The 21,040-nt window shown below is 38.4% G+C and overlaps 1 protein-coding gene across 1 annotated transcript in view; it reads left to right on the forward strand.

Moving 5' to 3' along the window:
• The first annotated feature begins 10,953 nt into the window (after positions 1-10,953).
• Positions 10,954-21,040, forward strand: part of map3k1 (mitogen-activated protein kinase kinase kinase 1, E3 ubiquitin protein ligase) — a 48,348-nt gene continuing 38,261 nt past the window's right edge. Inside the window, exon 1 of the mRNA XM_056735998.1 lies at positions 10,954-11,350. Within this exon, the coding sequence (XP_056591976.1) occupies positions 10,965-11,350 (386 nt within the window). The 5' untranslated portion in view covers positions 10,954-10,964. The remainder of the gene's footprint in view (positions 11,351-21,040) is intronic.

Genomic DNA, 21,040 nt, shown 5'->3' on the forward strand with positions numbered 1-21,040 from the left:
TAGAAGTATAGGCCCTCGGTGTGCTGTTTCCCTGTCAGTAGTTGTAGATTAAAAGATACAATTATTTGGATTTGACAACATTTTCTTTCAAATGTAGCAACCAAATAGGTAAAAGGTAAGATATGTGTTGAAACATGAAATATAGATTTTAATAACAATCTTCGAAGGGAATGCCACATATACAATGAAGTCACGATGTTGACATTTTAGCTGTTATGACATTACTTTCCTCATCTTGACCTTCAGCTCTATGAAGGACTGCTGACTTTCATTACAGATTTTAATTAAAACTCATGACAGACTTTTAACATCAATCACTCATGGCCTCTTCATCTGCCACACTTCTTAATAAAAATATGAACATCCGTCTCTCACTCTTTGGGTTGTTTTCATATACTGTAAACTGTTTCAAAACTGAATAAGCGTCAACGCTATGGTTTCTAGTATCAAGATCATATAAACTCATTGCAACTGGAGTTTACTTGAGCACAATTATTAGGAATAATTCAGCTTTAGTGATGTACAGTCTGCTGGATGAAGTAGTGATAACACCTTCATAAAGGACTGTATATAAAGGACATCACTCTGTCATTTTAAAGACGTTGTATGTAATAAAATCCAAGTTTAAATTTTTCTTACATCATTTATATTTTAGTTTGTGGCAGTCAAAAGCTTTGATGTGTTCGCTTGGATCAAAAATAAGCCCTGTAATTTTGAACCTCACTGTAAGCCTGTGGATGGATGCATGTTGTAATTTAACCTTGCACAATATTTTTTTTCAAAACCTTTTGAGTCATCTTTGAATTAAACATTTTGTATTTCATTTATGGCTTAAAGCATTGCTGACCCAAGAATCAAAATTCTTTCGTCATTTACTCATCCTCATGTCATTCCACACCTGTATGACTTGATATGATAAAGATATTCTGATGAATGTTGGTAACCAAAGAACACTCACCCCCATTGACTTCCACTATATGAACACAAAAACACTGAGACATTTCTCAAAATATCTTCTTTTTGGTTCCACTTCACACTTACAAACACATAAGTGAAAATTATTATATTTGAAGCAACCATCCCTTTAACTGGTTGCATGTCACTCTTGTTGCTAAAATAGCTATTTTGTGTTTTCGTTGGTTACGAAATGCATGTCCCGCTTTTGTATGCCAAAATGTTCATCAAAACATCAAAGTTTCAGAGGTTTTAATGGTCACATTCTGTACCTTCAGACAATTACGCAGAAAAGATGGCATGTAAATGTGGTAATTTTTTGTTCATTGTTTAGCAAACATAACAATTTTGCAAAGTGCACAGATTTGACACAAAACAGTATTGAAACTTTCACGCAGGTTTGTGTCATTCCATTCTCTGTTCGGTTCAGCAGTGCACAAATTCACATTGAAACTCTGTAAACGTCTTTTGTTTCTTCTGTCTGGTTATGTGTTTGGATCTCCCCACTGCTGTGAATAAAGCCGATTAACCTTTGAGCTCAATCATTCTTTCTTTTCAGATCTGTTTTTTTCTCATTTTCAAAAGTCTCCAGGTTTTACAGTAACTTGAGGGATTCTGGCTGTAAATCCAACAGTCTCATAGTAATTTGTGACATTATCACGAACTGTAATCTATTCATTTGTGTTTATGGACAGAATTTTTTTGTGTCACATAGCACAAGTTTTTATGTATTTTAACACATGGTATCTTTCATATGTATGAATATATGACAATACAATGATTTTACAAGGTGGCTCATTCCTGTGTTTTCTGTTTGTCATGATTTGACTTTTTGACCCTGTGACGTTAGGTTTAGGGGCGAGGTTAGGGTAACCATTTATCATTGCTTTGCCACCTCGTGAAACTCGCGTTTTTAGCACAATAAGCCTTTGCGACTATGATTTTTGGGTTTGGGTTGAGGTAAGGTGTTGGTTAGCCACCACCTAAAATATTTTTGTCTTCTTTCGATATCAGGTTATAAATAAATACATGTACTTACACATGCGGTATGTCTGTGTATTGAAAGTCATACTGAGTGACACAAAAAAAAGGGAGAAATTCATGTCCATGAACACGAATCAATAAATTCCAAATTTTGTGCCTATGCCACAAACTGCCTTGAGATGTAAATCTTGGTTACCTGCTGATGTAACCTAAATCTTCTACATGATTAAAGTCTTTAAAATGGCCTTTGTCAGTGTAACCAAATGTATTCAGCTTGATACATACAGTACGTGAAATCATTATTTGGACATGATTAAACCCAGTATACTCAGTATGTACTTCAGTATATAAACCCCAATACTGCCACAACAACGTATTTTGACATTTTCTTGAATCATCTTTAAAAGCACTTGTTATGAAAACATTGCACTAAAAAAAGAAAACAAATATGTGGGAATAATTATATTGACAGTACACATGAAATGAACTGGAATAAAGGTGATTCTTGCTGGTTGTTTTGGTTGGCAGACTATCTGATGGAAGCTGTGTTTGTGTGCTGGAGCTCGGCTGTACCAGGCACCGCCTTTTAGCAGCACATGAGGGAGGATACAGATACCACTGCTAAGATATCAACCTGTCCTGCAATTTCATGTAAGCTGGAGTCTATATTTGTGTGTATTGCATTTCTTTATCATCTTTACTCCACTGTTAACTGCAGTAAAGCAGAATCAAATGGTAGTCTTCCTGTGGAACATCACGTACTGTACATAAATAGCAGTGCCTTTCCATGAGCATTCAGAGCAACAGCAGACCAGTTTTCCATGTTTGTATAGTGTCAGGAAACAGCTTTGTTAAAAGATTTTATTGTTTTCAACTGATGAAAGGAATAGTGTAACAGAGAGCTGTGACGTGTGAGTACTTGTACGCTTTTGAAGGATTCTGGGAAGGTTTTTTTACTTACTGAATGTGAGTTAATGAATTTATTCTTCATAACTTATGAATTTCGTAAGGACCCTTTAAATGGATGAATTGTCTACACCCTACCACAAGGCTAGGAAAGCATGACAATGAAAGGCAGGATCATGACAGTACCCCCCTCAACGAACGCCTCCTGGCGTCCCCTGAGGGGACACACTAACAAGACAAGAACGACATAACGGATAAGCATGATAAAAATTATAGACCCATTCAGACCCTTCGCCAGCTGGAACTGTCTACATCAAGTAAAAGCTGAACCGATGTTCATTTGAGTTTTGTAGATTTTCTTGTTGTCGGTTCTGCAGGAAAGTGTGACAATTCTGACACAGCTAACGTGAGGGCGCTTGGTGCTGATGATGACGTATGATGTCTGTGTGAACAGGGTGCGTAGTAGTATGCACAATTTGTTTGCTGAAAATGTACACATGACCAATCACAGTGTTCGGCCAGAATGTTTTGATTGGGCAAATGTTTTTTGGTCCTACAACTTTCAAAGATGATATATCATTATAAAAATATAATTTGACCACTATACTTCTTGATTCAAGAGATTTCCATCCAACATGACAAAATATGTTTCTGAACAGGATCGCCCACCCTGACTTTGTTTAATCGCATTCAATAATTCAGAGTTGCTTTATTAAACTACGTAAAGAAAAATTGTCAAATCAAAATAAATGAAATGCACATAATTATTTTAAGCATGCATTTAAGTTCCACTCATTTGTATTTATTTTATTCTCAGCCAAATCATACTTGTCACTGCATAATACTAGAAGATGTAAATGTATTATAAGACGAAAATGTGAAGATTACGAAGTCTGTAAAACTCTGAAAAAAATAAACTTTACTTGCTGTGGCCAAACTTGGCACTCGGTTTCTGAAGTGTTTTTAGGTGGTTGCTAAGGTGTTGCTAAGGTATTCTGGGTCATTGCAAAGGTGTTGTAATGTGGTTTCTTGGGTGCTCTAAATGATTGCTATGGCATGGCTCGATAGCTTTACCGCCATCATATGCACAATCTCTTGTAAAGTCATACCACAACTCTCGTGTGTAAGCTGTTCAATTTTACACCTCATTTATGGGTCTACGACAAACAGTGCGGGACAAGTTGTGCACCAAAGTTCCATTCCATTCCATTTTCTACCGCTTATCCGAACTACCTCGGGTCACGGGGAGCCTGTGCCTATCTCAGGAGTCATCGGGCATCAAGGCAGGATACACCCTGGATGGAGTGCCAACCCATCGCAGGGCACACACACTCACTCATTCACTCACGCACTCACACCCTACGGACAATTTTTCCAGAGATGCCAATCAACCTACCATGCATGTCTTTGGACCAGGGGAGGAAACCGGAGTACCCGGAGGAAACCCCCGAGGCACGGGGAGAATGCACCAAAGTTTGTCCAGAAAAAAAAACAGAATAATAAGAAGCGCACCACTAACTTTTAGAAAAAAAATTAATTGGCTACACAAGCAAAAAATAGACAGTAGTACAAGCCAAGTATACTTAAAGTCAAAAGATTAAGTACAAGTATAGGCCAAATATACTTAAACTTAAGTATACTTAAAGTACATTTGAGTATATTTCTGCGAAGTACATAAATTACATTTCTAAGCAATAGCCTGAAAGTATACTTTATTGTCATGGTTCCACTATCATGTCATGTTTTATTCCTGTCTCGAGTGGAGCCATGGCATTGCCTGATGGTTTTATGTGGGATAGACATAGTTCTTTCTCGTGTCTCGTCTTTGGCCCCGCCCCTCTCACTCCTCGTCAGCTTTCCTTGAGTGCTTAATCCCCAGCACCTGTTTCTTGTTAATTATCCTGTGTTTGTTCCCTATATAGAGTCCTCATGTTTCATTGTCCTGTGCTCGTGCATTGTACGTCTTACCTTGCCTGTATCTGTATCTGTATCTGTATCTGTATCTGTATCTGTATCTGTATCTGTATCTGTATCTGTATCTGTATCTGTATCTGTATCTGTATCTGTATCTGCGCTTGTCACCTTGTTCCTGTTTCCTCCCTTTATATTAAGTGTCAGTTTAGTGTTTGTCTCAAGTGTTTGTTTTCTTAGTTTAGTTATAAGTCAGTGTCCTAGTCCTTGTTTAAGTTAACATATTGTCCTGTTTTCCCCCTTGTGGGTTTTTGTTTTGTCATTTTGTTGTCTTGTTCTGTTTAATAAATACCCTTGTTTACCCCCACGTCTGAGTCCTGCCTGCACTTGGGTTCTCCTGCCATGTCTTCTAAGGAGATCCATGACACTTTACTATCTTAAGTTTAAAATAAGGACACTTATAGAACACTTGAATAAACTTGACTTTAATCAACTGAACAGGAAGAACGCTTGTCCTGTTTTTGTTCTTCTAGGTTTCAGCTGGTATAATGAGCAAACCAAAAGGTGAACATGCTTAACGGCTCAGAACTAAATTAGACAATTATTGACACAAGCCCCAAAACTCATGTTCGCCCTTGAGTTTTGGTCAAAGAGCAAAAAGTATATAAATTTTTGTTAAATGAGGCATTAGAGTAGCTATTGATTTCCTTTTTAAAGTCAAAAGAATAAAAGACTATGGTTATTTTCACATGTGTATCTGCTTGTACCAATAAATACAAAGGTATCACAATGTTTTAAAAGATACAAAATAAGAGATGAACTGTCACTTATGTCATTTGTTTTTTCAGTATTTTTTGAGAAGAACATTTGAGCCCCTGTGCCGGGTGAACCTAATCATGGTGATCCCAACCGTGGTTTTGCCAGGGATGGTCTTTGCTCATAGACCCTGCACCATATTGGTCTGTGCTGCCTGGTCTTTTATACCAGACGTAACATAGCCATCCATCAGGGTTCCAGTTTCGCCTCCCGAGCGGCGGGCGCCTTCCAGGCCTCCAGAGGGGCCTGCGCCCTAGGCCTTCCAAGCTGGACGTATCGTCCAGGACGCCCAACCCCCCTTCCCCTTTGGTGCTGTTTGGGCGCGAGGACGTGCCTTTGGAGGGGGGGTAATGTCACAGTTGTTATGTTTTGTTTGTTTTTTTCCTCCCATGGATGTTTTCATTATTAGTTATTTAGTCCCTCACCTGTTTCAGTTTCCCTTGATTACGTTTTCCCTTGTATTTAAGCCCTGTGTGTTTTTCAGTTCAGTTATTGTTTAAGTTATGGTGTGTTGTGTTCCTGATACCTGTTTGCCCTTTGTTTTATATTAAAATACCTTATTTTGATTTATCCGTTGGAGTACGCTCTTTCCTGCACAAACCCGTGACATTATGTTTGTGTGGACAAGAAGGAAGTAATAACATATTTCACTGACTACTGAGCTCTGGACTGCGGTTTGAAGCTTCTTGTGTTGGTGTTGGATTTTTAAGCTCTCAAGAGAAGAGTTATTTGCTTTGCTACCACACTATCATTTTCTACGCTGGAGTCCCAGACAAACCCAGTGGACGGGTGCAGAGGAGAAAGGCAAGTTGATGTTGAGGTGTTTGAATAATAACGGTAGTGCAAAGAGAGAGATCATAGACCAGCATACACTGGCCATACAGTAGCCCTCAGGCGACTTCCACAATCACTGAGGCTGTCAGATCATTGGTTAAAAAAAGGTAATCTCCCATCAGATGGAATGAGTGGAATGGGTTTTTGAGCTCAGTGTTCAATGACACTTGTGAGACAGTCAAGGACATGGCGTTGGTGCCACATTAATGGCAAGTTCTGTCCTGTGCAAAGAAAAGAGGAGCACAGAGTAAAATATAGAAAAAATACTATGGCAAAAATACAAAACTGAGCAAAAAGTAATGTAATAATAACAAAAACATATTGAATCCAGCAACAGATTTGTAAATATGTAAAGGATATGACAATGTCTTACCAAGTATCTTCATTTGACTTTAAGTGCTGTTAACAATTAAGATTATTGGTACAACTCTTCAATGATCTTGTCTTGTTTATTAGGGGTGGGAGAAAAAATCTATTCACATATGAAATCGATTTAATCAGCTAACGATTCGAATCAATTCACAAATTAAAATGCTACTAAATATAATAGCGTGACTTCTTTGGAGGAGTACACAGGAGCTGTCGAGAAAGAGAGAAAACTAGCCCTGTAAGCACTAAACTGCAAGATAAACTAAATCCATTTTTAGGATGGATCTTTCTCTGTGCAGTAAGTTTAAAATAGCATTTCCCAAAACCTGTTTAGACTTTAAGGGCCCATTGAATGAAAATCCCAAAAATTCTATCTTTAAGTGTTAATTGGGTCCTCGGTACATCTAGCAACTCAGAAAACATGAAAATGAAGAACCCAGTAACTTTGTTTTTGTGAGCCTTTTTCTGCAAGCACGTGAAAAATCGAGCCGATCAGATTTCACTCCCCTTGTGACCTAGAAAGGGGTTCTTATTATAATATTACTGCCCATTCAACTGCATGTTTAAACCAACTCCATGGCCATGGCTAGCCTGACTACGTCAGACTTCGTACTTCAGCTCAATTTTATTTCGTATCTGTACTCGGTCTGATATAGCAAACCATTTCCCTGTTTATCTTCGGCTTCATACCAGCCGACCAACTAGCGAACAGAGGGCAGGCTGAGAGCCATGACGTAGACGTTAAATGCTGAATTTAAGATTGTAGTTATGGAAATCTAAAACCACAGCGGACATGTACACACAGAATACTATTCGCTCTGCTGTTGAGAATATTCCCGGTATTTGCCAACTGAAGGCCAAACAAGAAGACTGTTTGGTTCACATTTTAAATGTTAGTGATGTTGTGGCCCTTCACCCGACAGGTTTTAGGAAAAGTTTAATATATTCATTACCGATCGTCAGATCGAACTACACCCTTTTGACAGGTCAGTGTCTCCTTTCTTTTCCAATCCTTGAATATTGCCATGTCATGCTGTAATCTTGCAATTAAGTTGCAGCATTTCCGACAGACTCGAAATGAACAAAGAGCTATGTTAAACAGAACTAATCCTAACTTTGACATTTGGCTGTAAATATTTTCATGTTTGTCTCTACTGTCAAGTATTAGTTTAGATGCACTATAGGAGACAAAAAAGGGTTGCTGTGAGTATAGGTGTTGTTTACACAACCATTGAGCATTTTAAAGCAAAATATGTTACAGACATTTCATGAGAACCCTAATAAATCATGCCAACTTGTTAAAAAAGTTTATCCGATGAGCCCTTTAAGCACATGAATATACTTTAAATATGCACCGTTCGTTAGCCAGATGGACGCACTGGGTGCACAGGACACTTATATTTGTAAAATAACCGCTCTTGTAATGTATGTGTATGATGATTTTGTCAAACCATGTGGCAATGCGTGGAAGTGACTGTTGTTTAACATACAGCACTAATGGATCATGTTTAATCACTATTATGTACGTGTTTTAATATCTGACAGCAGAATATGTCAATTAGAATGGCTTAACTGGGTAGTCAGCTGTATTTAAATACAATATGTAAAAGTTCTAAGAGTAGAAGAGTACCAATGTAACAGAGGCCAGCTGTTAAAGTGCTGTGCGGTGTGTAAACATCACTCCCCGACCTCAACTGATGCTCTAGCGACAGACACTAGAGACTGCGGTCTTTAGGCTCCTCATTAGAGAGCCCAACTCCCATGCCAGACCGACGCGGTTCGAGGCTTGCTAAGAGTGGTATAGGTAGATCCGGTTACATCAACACTGATTCTGAGCACAGATATTAAGCGATGATATATTTAATATGCTAATTATTAAATCAAGAATCGATTCTCAATCTAATCATGAAGGACCAAACGATTTCCACTACTCATACTTATTGCAACATTACATTGGCACAGTGTAGAGGTTTACAAAATTACCATATAAGACGACATACTGTAGGAGAAGCACATAACCTTATATTACAGCTCTATACTGAATCCCTCGACCTCCTCTGGGTTTAAAATTCATGGTTCAATTGAACAAACTCATTTGGTCCAAGTTGCAAGCACATCCATGAATCAGCAAATATCTGTCATTTTAAGCAGAGATCTTTTCAAGCCTTCTATTGGTTGATAAGATTAGGAGGAGAGCTGCTAAACAAAAACAATTTCCGGTTCAAGTGGATTAACAGCATCAGTAAGGGCTATTCTTATCCTGCGTCTGCCTTCCTGCGACATCTGTGTTTCCTGCACACATCCACCACGGCACAAAGTTTTTTTGCACCTTCTTCTGTAATGTCAGCATCTTTTACATCCCAGTCGAATAAAATGAGACTTTTCCTCTTCAAGCATTTATGTTTTAAGCAATAAATAAAGCATTTTGTTTTGGAGAGGTTTTTAACAGGACATTTTGTATTTCATTGTAAAAAAAAGAGGACAAAAGGCTTCCCACCGGTTTCCAACAGGAACAAATGACTTGATTTAAAAAACTCAGCTGTCATGGTGATCCTCAATGTTTAATGCTCCTGATGGGGACCATTTTGCAAGACATAAACAACACAGGTTCAGAGGCACTTCCTGTTTCAGTTTTTAGTTCCACACAAAAGTTAGAACAAAATACAACAAACAAGAACATTTAGAATCAAACCAAAATGTTAAACAAACATGTAAAAAATGACAGGTTTATTGCAGGATTGGTAAATGAATAGGCTGAAGAATGCAGAGAGGCTAGAATATTGTGAGTGGGTGAATATTGTCTGCAGCCACACACACACACACACTTATAGTTGCTGATATATGTCATTCATTCTCACACAGCTTGTTCAGATGCTGTGATCAGGGAGGAGACTGCAGAGTCTCCAGGCCAGGACCGGCAGACTAAAAGAGAGCTTCATCCACCAGGCAGTCAGGAATCTAAACTCTCTCCCGACCCTGCCCCCCCTCTTCTTGCTTGCCTCATGCACCATTGAACTCTGACCTCATCTGCAGGTCCTTCCACTCACAAAGCCCCCACCACAATATACACTGACCCGCACTAGTCACTTTTTATGCAGCATTGGACTGCTCACTACCTCATTCAGCATCGGTCTGCCCCTCTTCAACTACCTCTTCTGACAGGTTAAACAAAGCCTGCTCTCTTTGTCACTTTAAACAGACTAATAAGCTCTTTGCACTACCTCAGATCTGCACTGTTGTATATTTCATCTGCCATTACCTATCTTCTTTTTCTCTTTTTAAATAATCCTGCTTGTAAAAGTTGTATTTTACATACACATAATAATCTGTATTGTTTTGTTATATATATTTTTATTCTTTGAAGTGTTATTTATATGCACCATGGGTCTGAGAGTAACACAATTTCATATATGTACTGTTTTTACTGTACATGTGGCAGAATTGACATTAAAGTTGACTTTGACTTTTCCTTTTCATAACATACGAGAGCATACACAATGCAAGTTACTCCTCAACTCCTTTTGTACATATTTCTGATTTTGTATGCCATCCTAGTTGTATATGACTTCCTCTCTTCGGGCCAAACATAGACTTATTTTAAATTTGACAAACTTCTGTACTCTTCCTAGCTTTGTAATGCCATTGATTTGTGCCCTTTTTTCATAAGATACATATGTCCATAAAAGTAATCCACACGACAATACAAAATATACATATGTTTGTAATAGAAAATGAATCATATTTTGATAAGTCGCATTGCAATTTGAACATGTATTGAACAATTTTCTGTATGGCGGCACATTGGCTCAACACTGAATCTACAACAAATTTTAATCTACAACGTTGAATTTCTACAATATTTGCTATTTGAAATAAAATAAAAATTGTTGTTTATTTATTCAATTATTCTTTCTTTCAAAAGATCCAAGAAATGTTTTCCTTATTGCCCGTCGCTTAACAATCAATAAACAGAATAATAATCACGAACTTATCAAAATATATTATGAGTTGAACAAACGAATAGAAGAAAAGAAAGAAAGAAAACAAATAACTTCTCATCGTGACCCTCACATGAGGGTGTGCCTCTGAAGTCCTGTCTCCTCCCATGTAGCTCGGAGCCCCACCTATCTACCCGTAGGCCCCTCCCTCTGTCATAGGATCTACTAAGTGGTAAAAAAGCAGGACAGAAAATGGCGACGGCGGAGAGCCGGACGTCGTCGTTAGGCGGAATATTAGACTCGAATAACGGACCAAACGTCGGGATCGGATCTCAGGGAAGTTTCAGCGGCTACGGACCTGCTCACAGCAGCGGGAAAACGAGGAGAAGCGCGGGGGAGAACTCTGAGTGGAGGCGGAAGGTGAAAAGTGTTGATCTGGATACATGTGAGAGCGGGACCGCCGCGGAGGCATCGGGCTCGAGCGCGTTTCTACGGCAGAGTCTCACAGAGTCTCACAGAAGCAGCGATCATCTGTCCGATAGCGCTCAGGAATGGATGAAAAGGTCTTTAAGGATCAGTTCTGCTGAGTCTCCGAGCCCTGGACATGCTACTGTGGACCTGAACATAGCACACAACAGGTAACACATGTCTATAAATGCACTGACTTGTGTTAAAAACTTTAGTTGTGCGGTAATGTAAGAGTCGCTTGGACTAGTACGCATGGTAAAAGTCTCTAAAAGAGCTCAGAATTTGTAATATTTCACGTTTGTTGTGTATGTATAGCACACAACATCTATTTAATATGAAATGTTTCTTAAGTCTTCATCTCTGCTGCTCCACTGAACATACAGACAGATGAAACTGTGTTGATTTCATAAACCACAATTTCAGCATTTCTTTTCAAAAGTGTTCTTCACATTTCCATAAATTATGTGCACAACTGACAGGGCTAATTCTGTGAATAATGTTCTGACACACATGTTTATCTATTCGTGATTATTATGTAGTAATAAGTCATGAGAGCATAACAGTTGACGTATTATTTTGCTATGTGTTAAAATATATAAAATACACAGTCTGTGTGATGTACGTTAGGGCAGATGGAATTGGGTTTCTGATGTTATGACCGTTTTTCAAGTCTTCAGTAAAATGACAAGTTTATTTTATATTTGCCAGTCGTTGACCGTAGAGAAGTGTTAAGAATTTTTTCGTGTGAGAAAGCTGAGCTTCTGCAGAATAATTGACTGGGAGATTGTAAATGTGGGATTTAAGGCAATATGAGCTGCAGCCTTTGAGACTGTAAACAGAATGAGAGCTGAATGGATGCTGAAAGCTTAAAAAACTACTTGAAACGGAGACTTGTGCCATTGTGAACTGTGATTTCTAGAAGAGTAGTTACAAATTCCTTTTTTGACTTTAATTAACTTTTTAAAAATCTTAACTGCACAGGTCATGAGTTTAGTCCAAAATGTTGCACGGTAGAAATATGGGTCACACATATTACTCACAGTAATCACAGGAAATTCATATTAGAATTGAAATTGTTACCCATAGTTTTCCATCCTGGTTATGTGATATTTCTTTCATCCAGTTTCGTGGTCACGTTCTTTCGTGTTCGTTAAGACACACAGGGATTCAGAGTCTGTGATTCCAAACACCTTGTTTCACGTCATCAAGCTTCTTTATTTACCACCATTTCCCCTGGAGTCAGAACAGGAGCTGAGGTCATTGTGTTTTTTGATGGAGGGAACGTTACAGGTGAAAACAGTGGAGGTGCACACAGGAGCTTAAAGAAGAAGCAGATGTTCTCTTACCTGAGGCCATCTCCTCTGCTCACACCCTTATTTAATGATCAAAGGAGTCCCCTACTGATGCACCTTAACCTGAGACGATGGGTCTCACCTGTGCACATGTCATGTACAGAAACACCTAATGAATTCATGTCTGATAAAGTCTGAAAATCTGACTGTGTTCACACCAAGAACTATAATTATATTAGTGCCTAGACCAGCGGACGATAATAGTATGTTTATTCTAAGCTTGTGCAGTTTTACATTTTGAGTGTTTGAGGCCTTCAAATGTCAATCGTTTTTAATTGTCCTTCAATGTTTTATTTTTAATTTGCTTGATAAGGATATATAGAAAATATGATTTAGCTGATTTTTGCATTATGAAATAGCTGCTTGGTTTTTGCCGTGTCGGTGATGGGGACTGTGGATTTTCCTGTGTGGTGGACACAGTTGGTGGGGTTCCGTTGGGTGTTCTCAGCCCACAGAATCGTAATTAATTTGTTTGCGTTTCCAGCGGATGTGGTGGGACTTGAACTGATGCTGGATAAGATAACACCTCCAGAGTAGGAACTATCACAGGCCTTTGATGTTACTGAAGCCACTGCCAGAGGATGAACATTTATGTTTAGATTGTGTCTGAATTCATTTAGATGGGAAATGTCTTTTTAAAAAATATTATATTTTATTCAAAGGCTTTCTTTCCGATCAATGGGTTGCATTCATGAAACATTCATAAATATAAGGGTGATTTGCGGGTAAAACGGACCTTACCGAAAACTCTCCTCCGGATTCACAAATACTTCGTAAACGTCAGATTTGACAGTAAAACGTGTGTATGATAAAGAATTCCAATGATTCGTAAATAAGGTGTGCATGCACGCTCATTCATAATTAGTATGAGCCCCTCCTATGAATTATAGCTAGCTATGCAAATTAATTATCTAGGAATGCTGTGGAATTCTCTGGATTTCATTCTCAGCTTTGGCTTATGTAATAAATTATGTTTTATTGCATAAATGCATACAAGACTAATAGGCTCTATGCCTAACAGTAAAGTAATAAATGAATGTGTGTCCACCAAAGCGTTTTTAGCCAGCTGAAATAATACCTTGTGCCCTTCTGAAAATAATCAGCTGGTGGTGTTTGAGAGCACTTTGGATGCTTAACGCGGTTTTCCAACATGCTGGTTGCTATGATTAGGAATATCCAAGGTAGTAACATGCTACAAGTGTCTTATTTTGAAGATTATTAAATATAAAAATGCAATAACCAACAATGTTGACTTTGCCGTTTTTGAGTTGTACAACTGTGATGGTTTGTCAATGTACTGTTTGTCCCTCCTCTCCTCCACTGTGATTGGACAGCTGTGTTAAAAGGGAAAGTGAAGAGTTCTGCGTTTTACCCAAAAAGAAAGAGTAAAAAACGATATATCGGTTATTGGTTCCAATCTTGAAGAATTATCGCTTGTCGGCCAAAATCTACATATTGGTGCATCCTTAATTTACACAAAAACTTGTTCTGCTCGTGTTTAATAAAATGAGAATGTCCTTCCTCTTGAACAAGACGCCTTGTTATTTTAGAGTACATAAAAGCATTTTAAAGCAAGTCCTGCTACAAAGATTCTAATAAACCATTAATATGTTGACTCTATTGTTTCTTGTCTAGTTAAGTAAATTGTCTATAATCAGCAGAGCGTAATTTTGAAGCACATCCTGGTTATAGACGTGCTTGTCATTTTGAGGTGTTATGTATGATTCATTGACCTGTCAAAAAACTTGACCTTTTGTGAGCCCTGAATTAGCTACCCGAGCCAACATCACTTTGGTGCCTAGTGGTCAAAGTTTTCTTCCTAAACACGTTGTTGGCCACCTCTCTTCCTGCTGAAAACATCCACTGCACATGCTGACGTTGTAAGAAGACTCCCAAAGATTCACGAGTCCTCAGAGCTTCTTCGTGACAAATTTAGCCTTCTGAGGTCGAACGCACCAGGCTAAAATAAAGAAAGAGGGTGTATGTTTCTGGTGGTGTATTCTTGTGTGTCGAGGGAGTAGGTCATTGACGTTTGAGTGTGAAATGTGACACATTGCTTCTTAAAATGGGTTTTAGTGAAGTCAAGGTGAATTCTTGCAGTTCCCATCACCTATCAAAGACAAATTTAGCATTCTTCTAATCAGTAATTTAAACTGATGGATGAACAGTTGAGGGCTGTTGAACTCATGAGAGGAGAACTCACCTACATTTCTGAAGATGCCTTAACCCACATGAAGAAACTGTAGTTTACTTGAGTATTTATTTATTTTAGTAAACCGTAATGGTGCTACAGTATATGGGCTGCAATACTGTGGACCAGGTGTCGTCATAGTCATGGATTGTGTAAAATGTTTTCCTGATTTTTTTTGTTGCTTATCAGTTACAGGAAGCAAGTATATTAAACACATTGCAGTAGTAATTTTAGACTTTTCACAGATTGCGATAAACCGTTATCGAATTTGAGTTGAAAATGATAGAGAATAATGCAATATCGCTTAGGGATGTAACGATTCACTCATTACGATGAATTACGATGCAATTCACGATTCTGATCTAACGATGCGATTTATTCACGTTTACTTACGATTAATTTTTACAAAATGAGTCGAAACAATTAGAAATGAACAACTTCCCTTGCATTGTTTTTAAATGCTTACCATTTCTTTGAATGATAAAATTATGTTTTATTTCAAATTACAAAACTAAACTGCAATTTTAAAACAAATTAATAATAGAAAAGGTTTCTTTAATATAAACAAACTAATACTGTCTGTGCTTTTTTTGGATTTTCTTTGCATTTAAGAAATATCAGCATGTCCAGGTTTAGGTTTGCAGTGAACATGGCGGTCCTGGCTGTTCAAAAAATTAGTTGTGATTCAGTTCACACCTCAACCGATTAGATTCATCACACATTATAATCGATTTTACTCTTGCTGATCTAAGAGCACTATTTACACGACTACAAGAGCGATATTGCATTAATACAACAGTTCGACACACGTGTGATAAATCCAAAGGGCAAACTTCCGGTCTCTCTTGTGAAACCAACACGGAAGTGACTAAAACTGCAATTCATCGACTGACCGCTAGAGGCTGATTTCAAAACAGAGCAGAATCTCATTGAGCGCCATGTTAAAATGGCCAATTTTACAGAAAAAAAAAACATGTTTACAGACTGGTTCAAAAAAATTATTTTGGTCTATGAAGGTAATTTTGCACTTCATGACAACTGTGAGGGGGGTGAATTTTTTAAAAACTCATCCATCTAGATAATATTAAGCCTTAAAATTTTGTAAAATTAGGTGCGTGGTCACTTGAGTGACAAGCTGTTTCAGCAACCAGGCACCACAGCTCTGACCGCGTCCTGCCTCTTTGCCCATTTCCAATTATCCAGGAGTGACGCTAAAATGGCGAGGGCCAGCTCCGCCTACTTTTAGCTTCGTTTTTACTCTTCACAAACCTTCTGTTGACGTCACGGACACTACGTCCATATTTTATAGTGTCTATGGATCAGAAACAACATAGGAGTGTCTTTAAAACCACCCTGAAGAAGTTTTTAAAAGGAACTACTTTCGTCCACCACAAATTCCAGCCCAGCATAACAGTTAAACAAACCTATTAATTTTAAATGTGCGGTGTGCTGCTTCAGTGTAGTGATTAGTGAGATATAATGAGGCAGGACGTGTGTGGGAATGAAACGGAGAGACCTTATAAAGGCAACTCGCCGAGAATGTGTTCATCCCAATTCTATTTTCTTAAGCTCGTGATCGCGCTGTCATTTTTTTTAAAACTTGAGCGCAGTTTTTAATTTTATATCTTGTTTATTGTATGTAAGTTTTACAAAATAATGAGAAAGCAACACAGAAGTAAACATTCTGGAAATGATAAACTGCTTTGTGTGTGTTTGTTTGTTTGTTTGCTTGCTAGCTAGCTGTCTAACTTCTTCAGAGTGACGCAGTTGCAAGGACGGCACAGTCCCAGTTAGTTAAGTGGTGGAGTGATACAAACAGTCAGTGAAGCGGATCAACAGTCAGTTCCAGTGGTGATCATGGCGGAATAGCATATGGCTCTCAGCCAATCAGATTTGAAAACCCGAAAATAATGTTGTATTATACATAATAATGTGAATTGAACTTTAAAATGAACTATACGTGAAAATAATGAGAAATAAAAATGTCAGTTATCAGGAGTTCTGTATGTAGTGATAAACTGTACCAGTGTATACCTACCATACTTTTAGAAAAGTTTACTGTTCGTCTGAAAACCAGCATGGTTTGTCCTTGTAAAATACATGCAGACATTTTGTGTGGAATGTCAAGAGTTTATGATGACCATGAGCTGTTGTCAAGATGTCTGTGGAGTTTTCTGTTGCTAAGCAGGAAGAGTAATACTTCAAAATCAGGTCCTTCAAATGGAGGTCAAAGTGAAATGTTCTCACACATCCACACTTGGAAATGTAATATATATTTTTGTGGTGTTTTAATTGATCTAGAGAAGTTGTCATAGTTTGAACACTTCAGATTAATGAAATCTACATGTGCATGCTATTGTTTACACTCTTAAAAATTGATATTAAATAGATATTGTAACTCTCTTTTTGAAGTATTGTACAGTGTTTCCTAAGGTATTTTGTGGCGCTGGTGACATCACGAACAAATGAACATATTTGTGATGTCATCACGTCATGCTAGGTGGTGTTTACATCAGCCGGTTGTCATACAAAAACGACATTTTTAAACGAAAACGATTCTTGTTTAAACGGCCGTTTCCACATGCGTTTTAGAACAAATCTACATTACACTACACTACAGAAAACGCATGTCACATGACCATTCAGACACGCTGGGCATGGGCACATAAATGTAAACAGTTTTGTGGGCATACATAAGTTGTTGATGACAATTGCTTACTAGTCACAGACCGACCAGTACAAAATGATCATGATGGCGAGGAAAAACAAGGAGGTCTTCATGTGGATAACTTTAGATGAGGTAATCCATGTTGTTATGCTTGTTTGATTTCATTCGGCGCCACGCAGACCGATCGACGGATCACATGGCAAAAAAGCATACGGCTCTCGATCTCTTGCGTTGCTGTAATGTCACTGTGTACATCCTTGTATGCAGCGAAGCTTGAAGTTAAACAAGACTGTTGTTTACACGGTCGTTACGCATTGATACAGACGACCTGAAGTCTCCGTTTTCGTCTGTTTACACAGAAACGTAACCCCAGAGTTTTCAAACTAAAACTGGGTCTGCAGCATTTCCAAAAGTCTTTCGGGGGTTGAAAACTCAAGGGAAGTGTAAATGGAAGGTGTACGGTAGCAAGAGTTATGCGTTTTTAACAGAAAACGCAGTAGTATAAACGATGCCTCAGTGTTAGCACTCGATCTGTTTTTCTTCTACTTTCTAATCTGTCACATTATACTGTATTTTACAACTGAATGCCACCAGCAATCACTTTAACTGCTGTTAAAATCCTGATTTATGAAAGCAACATCATCAGACAAAATCACAATACAGAACATCTACATTAAAAAGAGGCTATATGCTGTTAATGAACTCATTTTGATGGAAAAGGCTGTATGTGCCTGTAAAGATACGGGAAAACAAACACACATCTAGCAGATGTATTTAAGCATTTATACCTGATAACTTAATACGGCTAATTGCAATCATTATAAGGCTAAATATAAATAGAGCTTAAAACAAACATATGTGGATAAAAATCCACTCACCTCAGAAGGTGACGCCTCCATAAGCCTTACTGTTTTTAAATGGACACGTTAGCACTCTTGAAACCCAGACATTTGAAACCCTACAGTTCGCACATGAGTGTGTCTTTCCATCCAGCAAATATGCAAACGCCTCTCTACGGCCACCAGGAACTCGGGTTAGTTGAAGGATAATGCCTGAATGCTGGACACAAAGGATATTTCCATAACCATTAGGCCTGGTCCGCAGGCACAGGGGTCCCCCTCCTCTCATGTTTTGTTTAGTTAGCCGGGCTACATGTGAAAAGTCAACACATGGGAGTGGGACTAATCAGACACAGATTACCGGTGTTGTGGCAGGACAAGGCTAGAGACCCTCAAAATCACAGTTGATGACATATGAAGAGTGCGCTAAGACTGACAAACACTCTTCAAATATATGTGTCGGGGGCAGAGCTGTCATAGAGGAGAGACAACTGAGAACTTTGTCCTGGGCAAAATGAGTTGTAGTGGTTGGTTTAATCTTAACTGGGATGAGCGAAACTCTTCTTTATAAGTGCATGATCGAGTCTTCTCTCTGAGAGTGTTGATTATATTCTATTGCAAGAATCTCTGCTGTGTCTAGCGAGTGTTGTAAACACATTGTATGTTTGAACGGCATGAGAAAGAGCCATCGATCTCCCAGCATCTCGCCTGTCTCTGGGGAAAATCCATTAGAAATCTGATTCTGCCTGTAAATTGGGAGTGACAGAAATGGAGTCCTTGAGCTTGAGAAAGCAGCACAAAGAGATTCATTGTGAAACCACAACACTGTTGTTGTAATGATCCCAGCTCTAGACTTCATTATTGGAGGGGCCATCAGAGGAAATGACCCTGTGTCTCTCGTCCCAACCACTTTACAATTCCTTTGGCCTTCTTCTTCATGTTAGTCCAACCTGACTTTAGAAATGTTTTCAGTGCCACATCTCCAAAAGTTCCAAGTGCAATCCCAGTGACAAATCCATTTAAATACAGACTTTGTTAGGTGTAGACCTTTTCGTTAATTTAAGCATTTATGTAATTAACATAACCTGTGCTTTGTGAAAAGTTTTGGTGTCTTGCAGAAGCATCTTCTGCCTAAACGGTCAGAAGCACCCCCAGATTTGGGTCAAAGGGTGTTCACTTGCAGAATGATTCAAGAATCCACGCTGGTCTTTTGTTGGTGATTAACGGGGGTGGTCTGTGCCACTTGTCTACACAAGTACAACAGTAACTTCATTTGCCTGGCTCGTACTGGTGCTTAAATCTGACCATCCAGACACAGGGTCCAAACAAACACTTGTAAAGCACCTCAAACTCAAGTGGCTCTGGCAAGACTTCATGGCCCATTTCAAATGTTTGTCATTTGTTCTAGTCTAATAAGGTGTAAGGGTCACGTTGGTCAGTATGGATATTTTTGTATTTTAAACAGGGGTCATTGGCTGTACCGAACCCACTGCTGCTGTGCTCTCTGTGGATGGTTGACAGGGTTCTGTAATGTTGAGGTGTTTTTTTCTTGGTTATTATTTGTGATCAAATATCTCCGAACGGCAGGACTGTCATTTACTGACACTATCTGAAAGCGACCTACAGTGTATTTGAAGTATGCATTTTATCAGTATGTTTCCTGGGATTTGAACCCACAAACTCTGCGCTGCTTATGCAACATTCTTTTAACTGAGCCAGAGCAACAGGATTGGTCTGTTTGTCCAAACACTGCAAAACTAGAATATTCATTAAATGAAGTTCAAAATTTGACCTTGGACAACGAAACCAGGCTTTTGGGTAAATTTTTCACAACAGCTGTTTTTGTCAGGGTAAGAGAATATTTGGCCGATATACAACTATTTGAAAATCTGGAACCTGAGGATGCAAAAAAATTAAATACTGATAAAATTGCCTTCAAAGTTGTCCATCAAAGTGGCTAAGAATGGTTTTACACTCTCTGTGGGCTTACCTCTGTAATGACTTAAATTGAAAACTGAAATTGTAAGTTCTACATAGATACCAAACTTGAGTGTGTAGATCCCAAAGAGCGGGCAGCAGCAGCCATTTTTGTTAGTATCCACTCACAAAAAAAGTTTTGATATATTTGATAGCAAAATATCTTCAAGGAACATGATCTTTCCTTTAAAATCGATGTTGGCTTTGCCAAAAACACTCCCATTCTACTTGAGACTGGGTTTGTGGTAATAAATAGGGTAGTAACGATATTCAAACTAAATGTTACGTGATACACCTCTCTCAATAAGAGCCACGACTGATGGAATCATCACTTCTCATCGTAAACTTCAGATAAACTACATTTAGACATCAAGTTATATGCCTAAATTGCATATGTGTGGGGGGGGAACGATCGCATCACGCTGTCCATCAATCTTTTCTACACCAAGTGATTCGTCGATTGTTTTTTTATTGTTTCCTTCAAAGCATGAGATAATGTGCAATGTCATTTTATCTAGAACTTGCACTACATAGACCTGAAAGAGTGTAAAGCTGTGCGGATAAAACAAATACTAGCTTTACCATCTACATTGTCAGTAAAATGAGCTTCTTGATGAGGTACTTGAAGAGGTTTTGCTCATTGTATTTAACTTTAAATGAATGTACTGTGAATTGTTATTATTGTACTGTGGCAGGCACGTGACGTATCATGTTGCCTTAGGGCAACATCACAAAAAAATTGTGTGCGATATGACGATATTAGATCGCGAACGATTAAAATGACTGCACGATCCACTTTTTCGGGAAAATCGTTAAATCGTCCTATATAGTAG

The sequence above is a fragment of the Triplophysa dalaica genome, chromosome 22 (genome assembly GCF_015846415.1).
Source record: "Triplophysa dalaica isolate WHDGS20190420 chromosome 22, ASM1584641v1, whole genome shotgun sequence".
NCBI lineage: Eukaryota > Metazoa > Chordata > Actinopteri > Cypriniformes > Nemacheilidae > Triplophysa > Triplophysa dalaica.